The sequence below is a fragment of the Lutjanus erythropterus genome, chromosome 11 (assembly GCF_056507025.1).
Source record: "Lutjanus erythropterus isolate fLutEry1 chromosome 11, fLutEry1.hap2, whole genome shotgun sequence".
Classification (NCBI taxonomy): Eukaryota; Metazoa; Chordata; class Actinopteri; order Lutjaniformes; family Lutjanidae; genus Lutjanus; species Lutjanus erythropterus.
Window position 1 is genome coordinate 36,138,484 of NC_139327.1, and position 16,639 is coordinate 36,155,122.

The 16,639-nt window shown below is 38.9% G+C and overlaps 1 protein-coding gene across 1 annotated transcript in view; it reads right to left on the reverse strand.

Annotated features, from left to right (window-relative positions):
* LOC146319434 (rho guanine nucleotide exchange factor 12-like) overlaps positions 1-16,639 on the reverse strand; it is a 39,024-nt gene that overhangs the window by 13,099 nt on the left and 9,286 nt on the right. The window contains exons 2-12 of the mRNA XM_084730035.1: positions 12,538-12,629; positions 10,269-10,367; positions 9,662-9,711; positions 8,595-8,652; positions 6,539-6,765; positions 4,420-4,497; positions 3,751-3,864; positions 2,841-2,969; positions 1,027-1,152; positions 699-797; positions 161-271 (exon numbers count right to left, since the gene is read on the reverse strand). Of these exons, the coding sequence (XP_084586161.1) occupies positions 161-271; positions 699-797; positions 1,027-1,152; positions 2,841-2,969; positions 3,751-3,864; positions 4,420-4,497; positions 6,539-6,765; positions 8,595-8,652; positions 9,662-9,711; positions 10,269-10,367; positions 12,538-12,629 (1,183 nt within the window). The remainder of the gene's footprint in view (positions 1-160; positions 272-698; positions 798-1,026; positions 1,153-2,840; positions 2,970-3,750; positions 3,865-4,419; positions 4,498-6,538; positions 6,766-8,594; positions 8,653-9,661; positions 9,712-10,268; positions 10,368-12,537; positions 12,630-16,639) is intronic.

A 16,639-nucleotide genomic window follows, 5' to 3' on the forward strand; every position in this document is an offset into this window, starting at 1 on the left:
GCTACAGAAACAGTGAGTCTTCTCACTGATTGTCTTGTTTGTTTATGCAGGTCATATCGAGGCATCAGTATTAAATTGAGGCTGTTTCAAAACCAGTTAAAAACTCCTTGTAGTAGCTGTAATTTGTATTGTGTGTATGTGTGTGTGGCTGCATCGATACCAGAGGCGCAGGGTCAAACTGCGAGACGACATGATGGAGGAAGACAGCAAGGTGAGCCGGACGAGACTTCAGTAAGTCAATGCTCTGGAAAGAGCTGCACTCTCCATTAATCTGACAGACACACAAACACAGAGAGATCAATTCATTACTTTTTAAAAAGTCAGTCAAACGACAAATTCATCATCACCTTTCTAGGTTTTATTTTTAATGACAAAGATGGCACCACTTCACGATAAGTAGACCCTTATAAATGCTTTATAAATGGTTATAATTTTAACGTTTTGACTGTTAAGATATCCTGATGGTGGTAACTTATTAACATGATGTGACGAAGCTGACAGGTATAAAAGCAGCTTATGGAAAAATCAAAGTAGGCAATTAGATCTGAAGCTCAACAGCGCAGATAAATGTGGGCTCACTATTTGGCAAGCAACAGGTCACTTTTTTACAAGAACAGCCCTAAATGTTCGTATAGATGAAGATAATGTGACATCCAGTCAACTTCTTGTCCAATTTGTCGCTTAGAAACTTTTCTTACCTGCTCCTGCTGAGAGTCAAAGTAGTCGTCTTCTGCTCCAATGATCTGAGGGTTGAGGAGGTAGGGAGGGCTACCCACAATGCACTGAGCACTGGAGTCCTGAGTGATATATTGGCATGGTTATATGCACTGGCAAAGATATATGTCACCGTTATAAGTCAAATTGATTCCACTGAAACTGAAAACAGTCATGATTTTACAAAACCCAAAGGAATAAAAACTTCAGCGTGTCTGTGTGTGTGTGTGATAGAGTGTATATTATTATATGATAGTATATCACTGTACTCCAGTATATTACTGTGTATATTACTGTACTATAGTATATTACTGTGTCAGGGGTGTCCTCAGAGTCTGGCGATGAACAGAAGTTGGGGCCGTCTCTGCGGCTGACATCCGGGCTCTGACAGGGCGTCTCTCTCTTGCCAGAACTCTCTGGAAGGGGGCTGCAGTATAGCTAATACACACACACACACACACACACACACACACACACACACACACACACACACACACACACACATAAATACACTAATATACACACACAGAACAACACAACACTTAAGCCAAATTGATTGTTTAGTCTGGTGCTGAATGCTGGGAAATCCCCTGAGATTGAAAAGTACGACCATTTCATCCCTATTTATAGAAGTCGTGATAAAAAAGATTGTTGTTACAAAGGAGTCTGGGTAAGCAGTATTTTCAGAGAGACTTCCTGCCGTATTTAACTTCAGATTCTGGGTACTCTCACAATATGTTATTAACAATCTGTTGCACAGTCAACAGCACCACCTGATCCACGGTGAATCAGCTCTTCCCAAAAATAACTCCAATATCCTGTGTGTATGTATATATATATGTTTGTTTTGTGTTGTGTTGTTTGATCTGATCTTGCTAAAGAGTATGAGTTATTAGCTGAAGCTTCAGCCTGCACCTTTTTGGACTGCAGAAGCATTTATGTTATGTGAAATTACTTTATTGTAATGTTTTTACTGCATTATTTAAGTATCTGCCATTTTTCTGTTACATGTTATGCATTTATTTACATGAATTAGTAGATTTATACATGATGTTCTCTTTTCTATTTGCAGACCAAGTCTAAAATTCTTTTTTTCAGTCCTACCAGACCATGCAAAACATTGTTTTGTTAAAAAAAAAAAACCCTATAAAGAGGTATAACACAGCTGTGGGCCTTCATTGTCAGCTTCTCGTGGAAAACCCCACCGTTTTCATTTTCTTTTTCACTTCTTTCTCAGTGTTATCACATGTATTACTGCTACCTTTCAACCACAAATCCATTTTCTTGATTTTTGTCTGTCATTCGAAACAGAAACCGGCTTCTTCTCACAGTGAATCTGATTGTGTTTGTTGCTTTCTTCTTCTGCGAGGTTTTACAGCAGTTAAAAGTTCTCTGCCATGAACGATTACACTGAAAACAGGAATACTGAATACAAAATGTGGTTTAATCAAACCTACATTCACATCTTTTATTGACCTTATTATAATAAATGATGAATCTCATGTACCCTGCAGTAATCCCTCATTAAAGAACACTGTTTTAAACTAAAATGGCAAAAAATCATGTTGACATTGAAGCTGAGAGCTTTTTTAGAAACATAAGACATAAACCTAGAAATTATTGATAATCTCTTCCTCATTCGTTTTGATTAATTGATTGTAAATTGTCAGAAAAAAGTGAAATTCAAGTTACCAGAGCTCAAGGACACAACTTAAATTACTCATTATGTTTGACCAACAGCCTGAAATCCAGAGATAATAAATATTCACTGTTGTCAAACAGAGAAAATACATGTAGTTGAGAAACAAATTAAGGTTTTGTATCTGTTTTTTGTGGTTTGTTAATTTTTTGTGATGTTTTTGTGTTTATTTTTTTTTTATTTTATTTATTGGCCATCTTGACCAGGATACCCAGGCTGAAGCAATATCATAAAGGATGAATAAAACAGAAAAATATATAAAAAAAAGTAGAAAATGAATCGACAAATCTTTTAAGCATCTACCATCACTGACTTGAGCAGCGGGCACAAAACCACACACACACCCACACTTGACAAAGTGAGTGCTGAGTGCTTCTGGGTAATGTGGTTCACCACACTGACCTCTGTGATCTGTCATTATACTCACAGAGTTGCTGTTGGTCGACGGCCCGTCGCTCCCGCTGTCACCACGCGAGGAGGACGGGGTCTGTTCCCTCAGAGGAGACCCGCTGTCCCCCTCCTCCGCTTCGCTATTCCTGGACCCTGTGGCTCCATCCTGAAAACACACACACACACACACACACACACACACACACACACAAGAATTTACTTACATCATACTTTATTTTAGTTAAATCTTACTTTAATGTTCTTTCTGTGTGAAGAGTTTTCTTAGCTTTGGAAACCTCGTCAGAGGAAGCAACTATCCGACGTGTTTTGAAAAACTACAGAGAACATTTGCTGGGTGAGTTCGCATGATCTGAAAAGCCTGTGCGCTTTTATAGTTTGTGTGTAGGCTTGTGTTTCGAGAACTGGTGCATGTTAAAATGTGATGTACTGCAGATTATACGAGCTGTCTTCGCTATCAGATCATCGGGACAATATAACCAACATGCACAAAGAACGGCAAAGTTTTCATTTCTGATTACACAAAAGGACTCTAATGAGTTACATTTCTCAGTAGGTAACACTGTTATGTAGCAGGTTACTTTTAAATGGCAGTAATCTTGTAATGTAATAAGTTACTTCTAACCCAACACTCCTTAAAAAGCCATGCTCGTTTCAAGGAGAATCCAACCTCGGAGGCAGGGTAACTATATAAAAATAGCAGATCTTCTCGTACACAGAATGATCTTATGTAGGTCATATAGAAGCATCAGTATTAAATTTAGCTTAAATGTTTCATAACCAGTTAAAAACTCCTTGTAGCAGCTTTAATTTATGCTTCAAAGAAAAAATACCATCCAACTTGTAACAGGATATGAAGGATGCAAAAGATGAGTGTCTTAAAACACTTTGAGTGGTGGTTAGTTTGTGTGTGTGTGTTTCTACAGCACCTGTAATGCTGCTTTGCTGATCTGCTCCTGCAGCAGTGAAATGTGCTTCTTGACCTCCTGGATCTCCTTCAGTAGTTTCGGCCGAGGGCTTCTGCTGTAGTCCTCCTCCTTCACCTACACGCAAATAAATACCAACCAGATTTAATACGATGAATACAAGCAGCACCAAATATCAGTTCATCCCACCAACCTTCAAAATGTCCAAGCGGACAAAATTAAAAGTTAAATTAAATCAAAATAATTTAAAATAGATAAATAAAATAAGGGGTATTGAAACTAATTAAAACAATAAACAGTTTGCAAACTGTTTTAATAATAAGTACAGCAAGAAAAACTGAAATTTGTAAGCACAAGAGGTCGACACACTTACAGTACATTATTGTTTTAAATAATATTGCTGTGCATTTAGACTTTATGAGAATCTACTCAGAGTTTGACTGATCTGCAGAACCATACAGAAGCCCAGACCCTCCCAACAAGACCCAAAGATACGGGATGACCTCTTGACATGGTTATGGGTCAAATATGCTAATAATTAAACAGAGGAAAACTGATACAAGGCAGACGAACCAAAATCAACATATTCAGGAACTGGTAATGGTGTAACTTCCTTCATAAACTCTGTGGAAAAAAATAAAACATCACAGTCTCATGATATCATAAACGTACCTGCAGGTCCTGCTGCTCCTTGGTTAACATCTTCAGGAGGCTGTCAGCCTTCTGGCTCTGCGAGGTTTTGTTCTCAGCCTGAATGATGAGGAGACAAAGAGGAAGCACAGTGAAAAACACATAATTATTACTGTCACGATGATGACGGAAGAGAGAAGTGATACAAATCAGACTAAAAGCGAAGAAGAAAAAAGGGGAACGTGAATGTTCAGGAATGCAGTATGTGACTGACTCGACCTTTAATGACAACATTATTTAATACACGTCATCTGCAGGTCTTCAAAGTGTTAAAACTGAATGAGAAAGAAAAATATCTCTCTCATGGTGCAAATAATTAACGAGGAACAAATGTTTTAGATTTTCTGAACCCATAGTCTCTGGTTTGACATGTTTGGTGCTCCAAAGAAGACAAATCATGGACACAGTTTTTTTTTTTGGTAAAAATCTGGCAGTAATGGACTGAAACGATGTGGCTAATTAAAAATAATGAGCTGTGTGGGCTGTACCAGACAGATAAGCTGCTGATATCACAAACCTTATCACAGTTATAAATGCAACACAGTACTTTGTGAAATAGTCACACATTTTAATTTACTGCATTTGTGTACATGGTGTACATATATATCCATTACGCAGTCTTGTATTTATACATCATGCCTTTATACAACTTTATCTTATTTGGTCGTGTATATATGTGATTGTGGGGTTGTAATACATTTAGTTTATAGGGTATGATTAATTTGATTTTAACAACAAAATCACAGGCTGAGCATCTTTTTTTTCACATGTAACCTTTCATATATACTGAACAAGACAACAGATCTCATCAGGAACTCTTCACACACAACAGGTTTTATATTTATCTGCAAACTAAGATGGGATCAGCATCTGTGGATCTGTGGCTAAAAGATTATATGGAAATAATGGTTCTTTGTTTAAACATTTCAATTTACTTATCATTGTTGCAGTCTTTGCTATACATCAAATTACTTTGTCAACTAAAATGTCTATTCCAGCACCTTTTCCTCCAAATGCTGCTGGTGGCTCCCTCCCAAACTCACACAAAAAAAAAAAAATAATAATTGCATCCATCTCCAGACAGATGTTTTTTTCTTTTTGTTGAAAAAAGATTTTTTTTTTTTTTTTTTAACGTATGCTGGGCCCTGATTTAAAGAGGTGTGACTAATTAATAAGAACTTTATTTATATAGCACATTTCGTGCAAAGATGCAGCCCAAAGTGCTTAACAAAACAAAATCAGATGTAAAATAATAAAAATAATAACAATAGTTAAAGAAATACATCGGTAATAGGCAATAAAAGACAGACAAACAAATAAAACAATCAGAAACAGTTAGATCATAACACAATAAAACATATCAATACCTGCCCGAGTTACCGCACTATTAAAAGCCAAATTAAAAAGATAGGTCTTTAATTTGTTTTTAAAAATTCCAAAGGAGTTTGGTGTTCTGAGATCTACGAGGAGGGCGAGTTCATGTGCATTATAACAGAAAGCAGCCTCACCAGACTTCCTGTGAGACGTTTCTTAGAAACTTCTAAAATAAAGGCAGCGGAGGATCTGAGAGTTCTTCTAGGGACATAAAATGAGAGTCAGCTGCTGATACAGGAGGTTGCTGGGGTTATGTGATGCTTTAAAATAATTTCTGGAAGATATGTGTGGTGTTTTTTTCTTATAATCCAGTCCCACTGCCACATGCCCTATTGCCCTATTTATAACAACGCTATAACATGACAGCAGATTTGGCAAATAAGATGAGTGATGAGAATAAAACAGCGCTGTGAGTAAGTGTGAGGAGGCGGGACTGTGTGGGCACTGCAGCGGTGTGTGTGTCAGCTCGCTCTTGGAGAGAGAGCGAGAAAATGCAGCTGGTACTGGAGTATCGATACTGCAAAAAATTGTAGGTAAAGGCATTTCAAATATTCAGCATCAATATTCATCAAAATATAAATCTTTTCGCAAGTGGGTAAATCCATTTGGAAGTTATGCTCCTTTCTGCAGGAGGCTCCTCCTAATAATAATTTCAGCCTCTGACCAACTGACAGAACGACCAATAGAGCAGCTGAAAAATATAAAAAAAAGTTTTTATCTTCCTTACCCCATCAGGCAGAGAGGAGCTGATGTGCTCGTGGGGGCTGCTGGTCACGGAGCTGCATCGCTCCCCACCTGTCAGCGCAGGTGAGTGGGGCGCTGAGACAGAGGAGGGTGGGCTGACCTCTGCCCCTTCCTCCTTCCCTTCCTCCGCTTCCTCCTCTCCCTCCTCCAGGGGGATGTGAGGAAGCCCCGGAGGCCTCCCCAGCACCGTCAGGGCTACATAGGAACCCGCTGCCAGAGAGAGAGGAGTCATGGGAAAGGAATGAAGGGAGGGCGAGGAGGGAGAAGAAGAATGCCGAGACATAAAAGAGCCCAAGCCTCCGTGAAGACCTGAACACCAAAACCAGCTGACAGAAAGAGCTCCGTCAGAGAAACATCTGACCACATGAAAGGGCTAAATAATACCATAATGCTGATTTATTATGTCATGAATTACATGTCGTGTCCAAGCCAGCTGTACACACAAGCGAACAGAAAAACCCCTTACTTCTCTTTTGAAATTAAATTATTTTCCACACTAAGCTAAGACTCAAAGAGTTCTGTGTTGGGGGCTTGTGAATTTGACTGTCAGCCCATTACAGTCAGCCCAAATGTGAATTTTATGGCTCCAGTAACTAAAAAAGGCACTAAAACTCAATCCCCAGAGTTTAAACACCCCTCCAGTAATAAATGGGTGACATCAGAGATGCTATGTCCATGATTTTCTGCAGTCTTTGGCCTTAACATAGGGAGATTAGTAACTGCTATAACCTGCTGATTCCACTCAGCACGTCTCGTCTGTGCCACACAGCTGGAGGCCCCAACACGAGTGTTTCAGAGTGTTGTGCCCATGTGATTATGTTGTTTTGTTGATTTGGTCCTCTTTCTTTGATTTTTGTGCCACTACCAAGGATAAATAGATCACGTAGTTAAATAGTTTCTTTTTTTGATGCGTTTCATTTTAAAAATTGACTTTGACTTCCTGCCAGCACCCATCAAAAATAGACTTAGATTTTCCTTAGTTTAATCAGATTTGTTCATCCTACACAAATATTCAATGATTCATCCTTTTTTTTACAGTGCAGTGCGCCGCACTGAGCCTCTATAAGTATGTTTTACCAGATAAACTCGCATTTTAATGCCCTTCTTCGTGATTTGTGATGTGAAAATATCAATATTTTCACACAGTCAGAGGAATTAAAAGTGTGCGTCCTCCTACAGTTCAGGTATAAAATCAGTGGACCTGCAGCATCACCTGTCCTGAGCGCTCCTTTACACCGTGGATTAAGGATTTATTTGGACCAAACCAGAGCTGGTGATTGCTGGGACAGTGGAAAGACGAACCAAGGCAATTGTTTGTGAGTTTTATTTTGTTTTTGCGATGTTTGAATGAAGCTAACAATGACGCAAAGGGATTCTGGTGAGTTTGGCGAGAGAAATTAAACAGCTGTTTCCGGTTAAACGAAACGTATCTTGTTCTTTAAAATAAGTTTTCTCACCGTCATGATACTTTCCATAATGCTGTCAGACAATAACAGTAACAACCTGAGCCTGTCAGCGGTGGAAACAAGCATAAACAACAATCAAACAAGCGTCACCTGCGCTCCGGTGGATGAAGTATCTGACAGAGCATCACGCTCCTCTGTGCCTCTATCACCCTTCTCCTCTTCTATCACAGCTGGTTCTGTGGTTTGTGGTGATTTTGAGACTTGGTTTGTAAAGTTTACAGCCTGTCATGTTGTTGCATTCCAACAACAACTTCACCCTCACAGAACTGTTTGCCCTGTGTGTCTTTGTAAGCTTCTATTCGTTTTATCCTGTAACTGTAACACACACCGACTGACAAATGAAAAAAATCTATCTTCTAAGAGGGGGCAGCCCTAATTACAGGTATTATTTTGAATGGCCGCAATCACCGCCGGCGGATGTGGAAAAACCGTAACGAGACGAGGCCGTGCCTGGTGGAAACGAGCCGTAAGCCTGCTAACTTGGTAACATAATTTTCTTAACGTGGCACAAAAATCACTGGAATTCAAATGTGATACAGCTTAGCGAAGATGTAATTAAAAGGGCATACTTACATTTTATCAGCTTGACGACCTCTATGTGGTTTGAATGTGTAACTAAGGTCCCATTAACCTGAAAACAAAAAGCATTGGGAGAGAATTTTAAACGGTTGACCGTGGCATATTAGGAAAAGCAGAGGTTTTAAAGTAGAGGCGGGCCTCCTCAGAGACACAGTGGTCAGGAATTTTACTGTTTTTCCCACATTTTCTTGTCATTTTTTGGATGTTTATTTTGGACAGTAAAGCTTTGGAATGAATCATTTATTCTTTTGGTGAATGTCTGCATGTGTTTGGGGTGGGGGGGCGGGGCTCAGCTTTCTTTAGATACAAGTAGAGTGGGGGGGGGGGCTCAATGGAAAAAATCCTGGGAGCCACTGATTTAGATGGAAAGTCATGGATGGCAGAAAACTTTCTACAGCTCAACCAGGACAAAACTGAGGTCTTAATTATTGGTCAACAGCTGAAAAAACCTTGGAGCTGTCTTTGATTCAGATCTTAGCTTTGAGCCACATATTAGAAATATAACTAAAACTGCATTTTATCATCTTCATCGCCAGACTACGATGATTTCTCTCTCAAGCCAACACAGAGACACTGATGTATGCTTTTATTACCTAATATTTAAGTCTCTCCAACGCTCTGCACTGAATATACATTACTAGTTAGAATTGTACTGTATTTGTTGTGCTTAGCATTACTCTACAGTACTAAAATATTCCATAAGGGTCAGTTAAAGTCTCTCTAATAATAATATTATTGCATTTTATTAATTTACTGATCCCTGCTACACACTGCATCAGCTGTTTTAATTACTGGTATCCAGCTGGAGGCCCTCTGGCAGAGCTCCACTGATGACACTTAAGTAAGGATGCACCGATCTGGTACCAACCTCATTAAGCAAGTCACGTATCAGCTGGACATGACTGGGCTGGACCGGTGCTTTAAAGCCACTTTCTGTTCTCGTCTGGTCATTTCAAATCTTGTTGAGAATCTACATGAATCTGAATCATCCCTTAACTCACTTTCAGGCCCTGAAATATTTTAGCTGCTGATCCTGGAAGCAGGAAGGAAACAAATCTCACCTTAATGATCCTGTCTCCTGTCTGAACTCCGGCTCGCATCGCAGCTCCATCTGCAGCACGAAACACAGAACAGAGTCAGAGATGTTGCTTCTACACGCGTGTTATAGTCGTGTGTGTGTGTGTGTGTGTGTATGTGTGTGTATGTGTGCGTGTGTGTGTGCGTGTGTGTGTTGTGTGTGTGTGTGTGCATCGTAGCAACTACAGACAAACTGTAGAACTTAAAGATAACTCAGCTATAAAAGGCCTGGTTTTGATCTTTGTCAGGTTAAATGATGATCTTACCTGGTGATGCGATCAAATGGCCGTATTTCACCTCTGATCATTCAGTGGGATCAGTGAGATTTACTGGAAATACTGAGTTTGTCGGTTTAACTTTTCCTCTCTGGTAAACACAGGATGCTAAAATAATCTGCTGACTTGCTGAAATCTAAAGTTTTTAGCTGCTACAGTAACTTTGTTAGCACTCAAGTACTTGGTTTCATAGTGTGGCACCTCACAATTATAGAAAGACAGAGAGTGTGTGTGTATATGTGTGTGTGTGTGTGTGTGTGTGTGTGTGTGTGTGTGTGTGTGTGTGTGTGTGTGTGTGTGTGTGAGCCTTACTCACCTTCTTTGACCAGCTGCACAAACACAGGGTTGTCTCCACTCACAGTCAGCCCAAAGCCATTTTCATCTCTCTGGATTATCACACACCGCTGGACAAGACCTGTCATTATCACACACACACACACACACACACACACACACACACACACAAAAGCAGCCACAGTTAGTAAAATATAAAGTAGAAATATAAAAAATATAAGTAAGTAAGTAAAATATAAGTCTCCTCCACTACTCATCAGAAGAGATTTTTAAAATAAGTTGGGTTTTTTTACATTCCACATAATGTTGCCAGTTAAAATTAGTTGAAAGTGTAACAAATGAAGTAAGTTTAATCTCATATTTTTGCTCTTTTTTTCCCTCAAAGTAATTCTCCCAGAGAACTTTTGGTGCAGTCACTTGTGGGAAAAACACTCTCCAGAAGAAGGAAGGAAGGAAGTGACAAATCAAGAGACTGAATCAGAAAAAGGTTTTTAAATAGATGTCAGTTCTCTTTCCAACAAAAACTGTTCTCACCAAGCAGAGATCCTCTTTCTCTTGTCTCTTTGATTTTATTGTAATATTATACTGCAGTATTTAAACCTGGACCTTTACATATAAATGAACATCTGTTACAATCAAGTCTTTGCTATCACCACCGAGCAGATCTCTTGATATTTTACAGTATACCAGACTTATTAAACAGGGTGTCTGAGTGTGTCTCATGCCAACCAGCAAAAACTTGTGAGGAGGCTACAGCATGAGGGAAACTGTAGACATTCATCACATAATATGGACAGTGTTTAATTACTCTCACTGCCAGAAGGGGGAGACAAAAGTTCCACACTGCATGTTTTAAAATAAAACCTTTATGTAAGTTTTAGTAAATATTTAATTACCATTAATACAAAAAAATGAAAAAACTTGCATTAAACACATCTAAAACATTTAAATGATGATGCAAACAATACAACACACATGGTCAAAAACTCAACAGTATACCTTTAACCCATGGAGCGCCACAGGGATGATGAATTTTAAAGTTAGAATCGCTCCAGTTTCGTCAACAAAAAGCCAAAGAGATTTTTCACTGGATTTTTAATTAAGGAAGTACAAACTGCACCTCGGTCACATGACTTCACGTCACCCTCCTCTTTACGACTAGTGTTTGGCATGATGACGTTTAATATCCCAGACAGCCTCTGTAGTCTCATTTAGAAAACCATGTAAAAGCATCAAAATTCATGAGCGAGGTGTTTACTGATGTGTTTCATGTTGTAGATAAATCTTAAATTTAAAAAACTGACCTTGAGGTGGAAAAATGCCAACTAATATCCAGCTTTTTCAGGACTCATTTCTGCAGCACTCTGTTTATGTCTATCTCTCTGCTGACAGTTTGGGAAATCCCATGACCATGAGCCAGGAGCACAGCTAATAGCACCAATTGGAATCTGTCAGCTCCTCCTGACTCTGTGGAACCAGTGCCTCCATTTCTAAACTCATTCATAGTCTGACACTCTGACTTCATCGACTCCCTGAAATCTGCTGGATAAAGATATCAGGGATGTTCTTCCTGCAGCCACGGAGGAGGTTTAATGACTCCGTACTATCTGCCTCAGTCTGGTTTCCCTTTTCCTTCATCCTGAGTGGATAATTGGTTGTCTTCTGGACTCCATGAAGGAGCCTCAAGACGTCAGGGTGAAGAAAAGGGCAGGAGGGATTAATGTCAACCCCACAGCCAAGGCAACAACCTTAACAACTTGTTTCTGAGTGCTGCTTGCAACCACACCATCTCTGTCCTCCCCTGCACCAGCCCCCAGGGTAAAGGCTGCGTAAAAACTTATGTAATGTGTCAGCAATGTTTATTCATTCAACTAAAAACTGTAAATTAAATTAATGGTAAAAAGTCAATAATGGAAATCATAATTTCCTAGAGCCTAAGGTGACATACAATCCAAAACCCAACAATATTTAATATCACACAAAGAACGGGGAAATGTTTGATCCATTTTCTTCTTTTAATCGCCTCAGCTCCAAATTTAAACTCAACTCGATGTTTCAGCTTTCTTAAAACTTTCTTTGAAATCATGTAAAACTGAAATTTTGTTGCTGCACAAGTTGTGATTAGAAAATTGTAAACTTATTAAAAATACAGCCAAAACCTTTCTCCCTCTGCTACACTTACACACAGCGTTTCACGGACGAAGCGCTGCCGAAAACTAAAGAAGCAACTAAAGAAAAATCAAGCACCAGAATGAGAGAACAGAGATAAATCCATGTGTGTCTGTTCTTACCTGTCGGGTCAAACTCATGTTTAAGGGAGACGGAGGATTTCTCATTCTTAGGTTTCTTATCTGTGGGGTCCTTGTTGAGAATGCTTGGGGTCCTAGAGAGACACAAAAGACATGAATGCATCAAAATATATAAATGCATTTAAATTTTAAACTTAATTGTACTACAGTTCCGCTTTTGTCCAAAGGGTCATCCAAAATAAACACAACATGAAAGTTCTTAGCTTTAAATAAAAGTTAAATTTAAATAAATAAATTATACTTAAGAGAGTACAGACGGATCCCCCCCTTTTTTCTTTTTCTTTCTTTTTATTTTATTCTCCTAACTTTGTCTTTAAAAACAGAAACTGTTGAAATGCAGCAGGGCGAATGAAATAAGTGATGAACTTGATAACTTGTAATGGGAACATCTGCAATAAAATAATAAATAAAATGAGTAAAGACACTTGACACTTGAATAAAATAAAACTTTCCAAAAATACCAAACATCCTCTCTGCACCTGCATCAATCTAGAGCCGATCTAGGGTGTTGTTCAAATATCAGGGAGTGCATCTTTAAAGACAAAAAAAGAAGTAAATGCACAATATCTTGGAAACAAAGTTATAGCATATTAAAATATAAGTTCCAGGTGTAGACAGCTGAGTGTCAGGTACATGAGGTCTCAGAAGTATGATGAGAAATCACTGCACGTGTCAGACCAGCAGACATATGATCCAACTTCAACCAAATCATTGAATAAAGTAATAAAGTTGTGCTTTTATCCAGTCAGTCCAGAGAAACTCTGCAGTCTGCTCCAGTGAACTGATGTATTCTCCTTCCATACTCATCATAAGTGAGAAAGTGTTTCATTGGATGCAAATTTAATGTACGCTCCTGAGCGCAGTAAGATTCATCGGCTGTTTTAAACCATTTTCTGGTAAAAAGACAAACTCTGAAATACAATTAAAATATCTCAGAATATCAACAAAATTTTTTTGGGTAACGTTTAAATTTCCTGGTCCATAATTTTATGGTAAATAGTTGGTAATTACCAAGTAATATATTTTAAATTTATCAGAAGTTACCCACAAATCACCCCTAAATTTCCTGGTTAAGTATGTGATGATTAGCAAGTACCATTTTCATGCAGGAAGTGGTAATTACCAGGTAACATACTTATACATATATTATTATATTATAAATTACCCCCAAATTACCACAAAACTGCCCCTAAATTTCCTGGTTAAGTATGTGATGATTAGCAAGGGCCATTTTCATGTAGTGGGTGGTAACTACAAAGCAACATATTATATAATAATATAATAATAATATATATTATATTAACAACAAATTATCCCCCAAATGCCTGGTTAAATGAGTGATAATTAACAAGTACTGTTTTCATGTGGAAGGTAGTAATTACCAAGTAACATATTTGAAACTTACCTGCAAACTACCCCCAAATTTCATGGTAAGTACGTGATATTTCATAAGTAATTCATTTTCATGCAATATATCATATACTTACCATGAAATCTGGGGGGTAATTTGCAGGTCAGCTCAGAGAAATTTCAAATATGGTACTTTGTAATTAGCTGATTAAAAAAAGTTAATTATCACATCCTTAACCAAGAAATCTGGGGGCAATTTCGAGGTAATCTGTGGGTAATTTCTAAGAAATTCCAAATATATTACTTGGTAATTACCACCTTTTTACCATGAAATTATGTGACATGGAACCGTTTTTTGTCATTCAATTTAAATAATCAATTTTGACTTAATAAGACTATTTCAGAAACTTCCGTGAGACTGTGTTGGTACTTTTCAATACTGTCATGTTTCCTAACTTATTCAGTAAACAGTCGCCCGTTAAAAATCAGGCCTTCCTGTATACAACCAGATCTCCAATCACGTCCATTCTATTAAAATGGACGGACAAAACTAGGGACGTCTAATTTTGAACTCAACAATTATAAAAAGACCCAAACAGGCTCCATGTCCTCCCTCTTTCTTGGTATTTGCTTATCTGATTTTGAATCCCTCGTGGGAGGTGGACCTGATGGTGGTAGTTCATATATTAATAGCAGAGGTTCTCCTCTCCGTGCCCCCCGCCGCCGCCGCTGCAGCTCCTCCTCCTCGTTCCGCAAGAGGGGTTTTTGTTTGTGCTGCTGTTCCTCCCTTGGACAATGGGGGCCCCCGGGCTTTTAACAATGGCCCCCACGTCAGAGCCAACTTACTATACTGTGGCTTTGTGGGACAGATTCCCGGAAACAGAGACTAGGGGTCTTGGCCGGGCTCCAGTTTCCTGAATGAGGGAGAAGGCTGGGAAAGAAACGGAGGAGGGAGACGGGAAGGAGGAGGCGCACAAGTGTCTTTGAGGGAAGACAGAGGAACAGGGCTGAGGAAATTTCAACTTAGCTGCCAAAGCGTGTGAACAATCCTGTCTAAACCAAACCTCATGGTGCAGAGAAAACAAGACGGCATAAATTAAATCCTGGGATGTAGAAAACCAAGAATATTTTCCTTTGTGTCAAATTGAAACTGATTCCACTCTCCTAAACACAACTAAATGGTCATAATTATGAACAAAAAAGGGTGAATTTATGTTGAAAAGGAAAGAATAATTTGCAGTAACCTTGTCTTTATCTCTGAGATTGCAAGGCCCATTTCAGGACCCTCCTAGCTGTGGTTTTAGGAGATTAGCAGCTGATAAGACGTGGCGAGACACGGACAGATTGCGTCCTGCTCAGTGGGTGGCTGCTAAGTACAGACTACTGGATAAGAGCTTTTAGCTTCAGATACTGAGGGAACAATCACGGAGACAAACTTAAGAGGGTCTGCTTCTTTGAGTCAGGTCACGTGATAACTTTGAACTTTGTGACATGGTGTATCTAATCGTTCTCACCAGAACTGACAGCATTACACAACTACTACGGGAAGAGACCCCAAAATGAAGTTTTGTCAGTATAAAGAGAGAGATGTTTATAACTGATCATTGCTAAATTGGGTGCATGGGGCTGAAGTACGAGAGATACTTGACTTTTGGCCACAGAAAACCCCAAAACACAGCTGAAAAAGGCCTAATGGGTTCAGTAGAAAGAGAAAACGTGTATGTGGCTGCATGTGCAGGTGGACTTGCATTTGACGTGTTCCTTGTCCATGTGTGTTGATGCTGACATGGAGTCAGGTTGGTTGGATATGGGTATAAATACATTACTTCAAATCAAATATTAATTTATTGATTTTATTAATCTAATGCAAATAGGTCTACAGCAACACATCAAAGGCAGGACTGGCAAACCTGCACTCATTATTACATCACATTACATTCATTATCTTTATCTACATCTGTTGAAAAATAAATTAATAAACTTGTCGGTGCTCTCTGGCGGACAAACTGTGCAATAGAGACCGATTTTCTACATTAGCCTACCTCAAACATGGGTTTTGACATTTTTCTGTATTGTAATTTCTTGTTCCTTATCAGCTTAGATGCCAATACCAATACATAAGTAATACTGACTGATAACATTCAATAAATCTTTGGCCTACACAAAGAATCCAGCTGTAAAGTTCCTAAACGCCGTGACAGGCCATATCAATGCACCAAAAGTGCATCGATGTGGCCCCTCTCTGTAAAATCTGGTTCAAAAGTTCACCAATCCAGGATTACAAGAAGAAAAGTGTTCATGTCCATGTGAAAAGTGAACTGGCACCAGGATAAAAGGGAACCATTAATTTACTTATTGTATTAGTGTCGCCTCGGCTGGGATACACGTCTGCTGGCTAATATGTTGGGACTTTCTTTGCTTCCTTACTGCACAGTTAATCAGAAGAGGACAAAAAAAAACATGCAGCAATCAACTTGTGCCTCAGATACCAAAAATACCAGAGAATTCCTCTGGGATGATAACAGCAGAGGCCTCCAGAGGCCTGGAGCCCAAGAAGCTAAAATTCCAAACATACAGCAGATCTGAATGTTCACTATGAATGCAGCGAGACATGGTCCGATACAACATGATTTTTCGGCTTTCTGAAACTCCACAACTATTCTCAAAGGCAATAGTTGCATCAGTGAACAATATAAAACAGAAAAGTGACTCAGAAAGAGTTTTTTTCCCATGC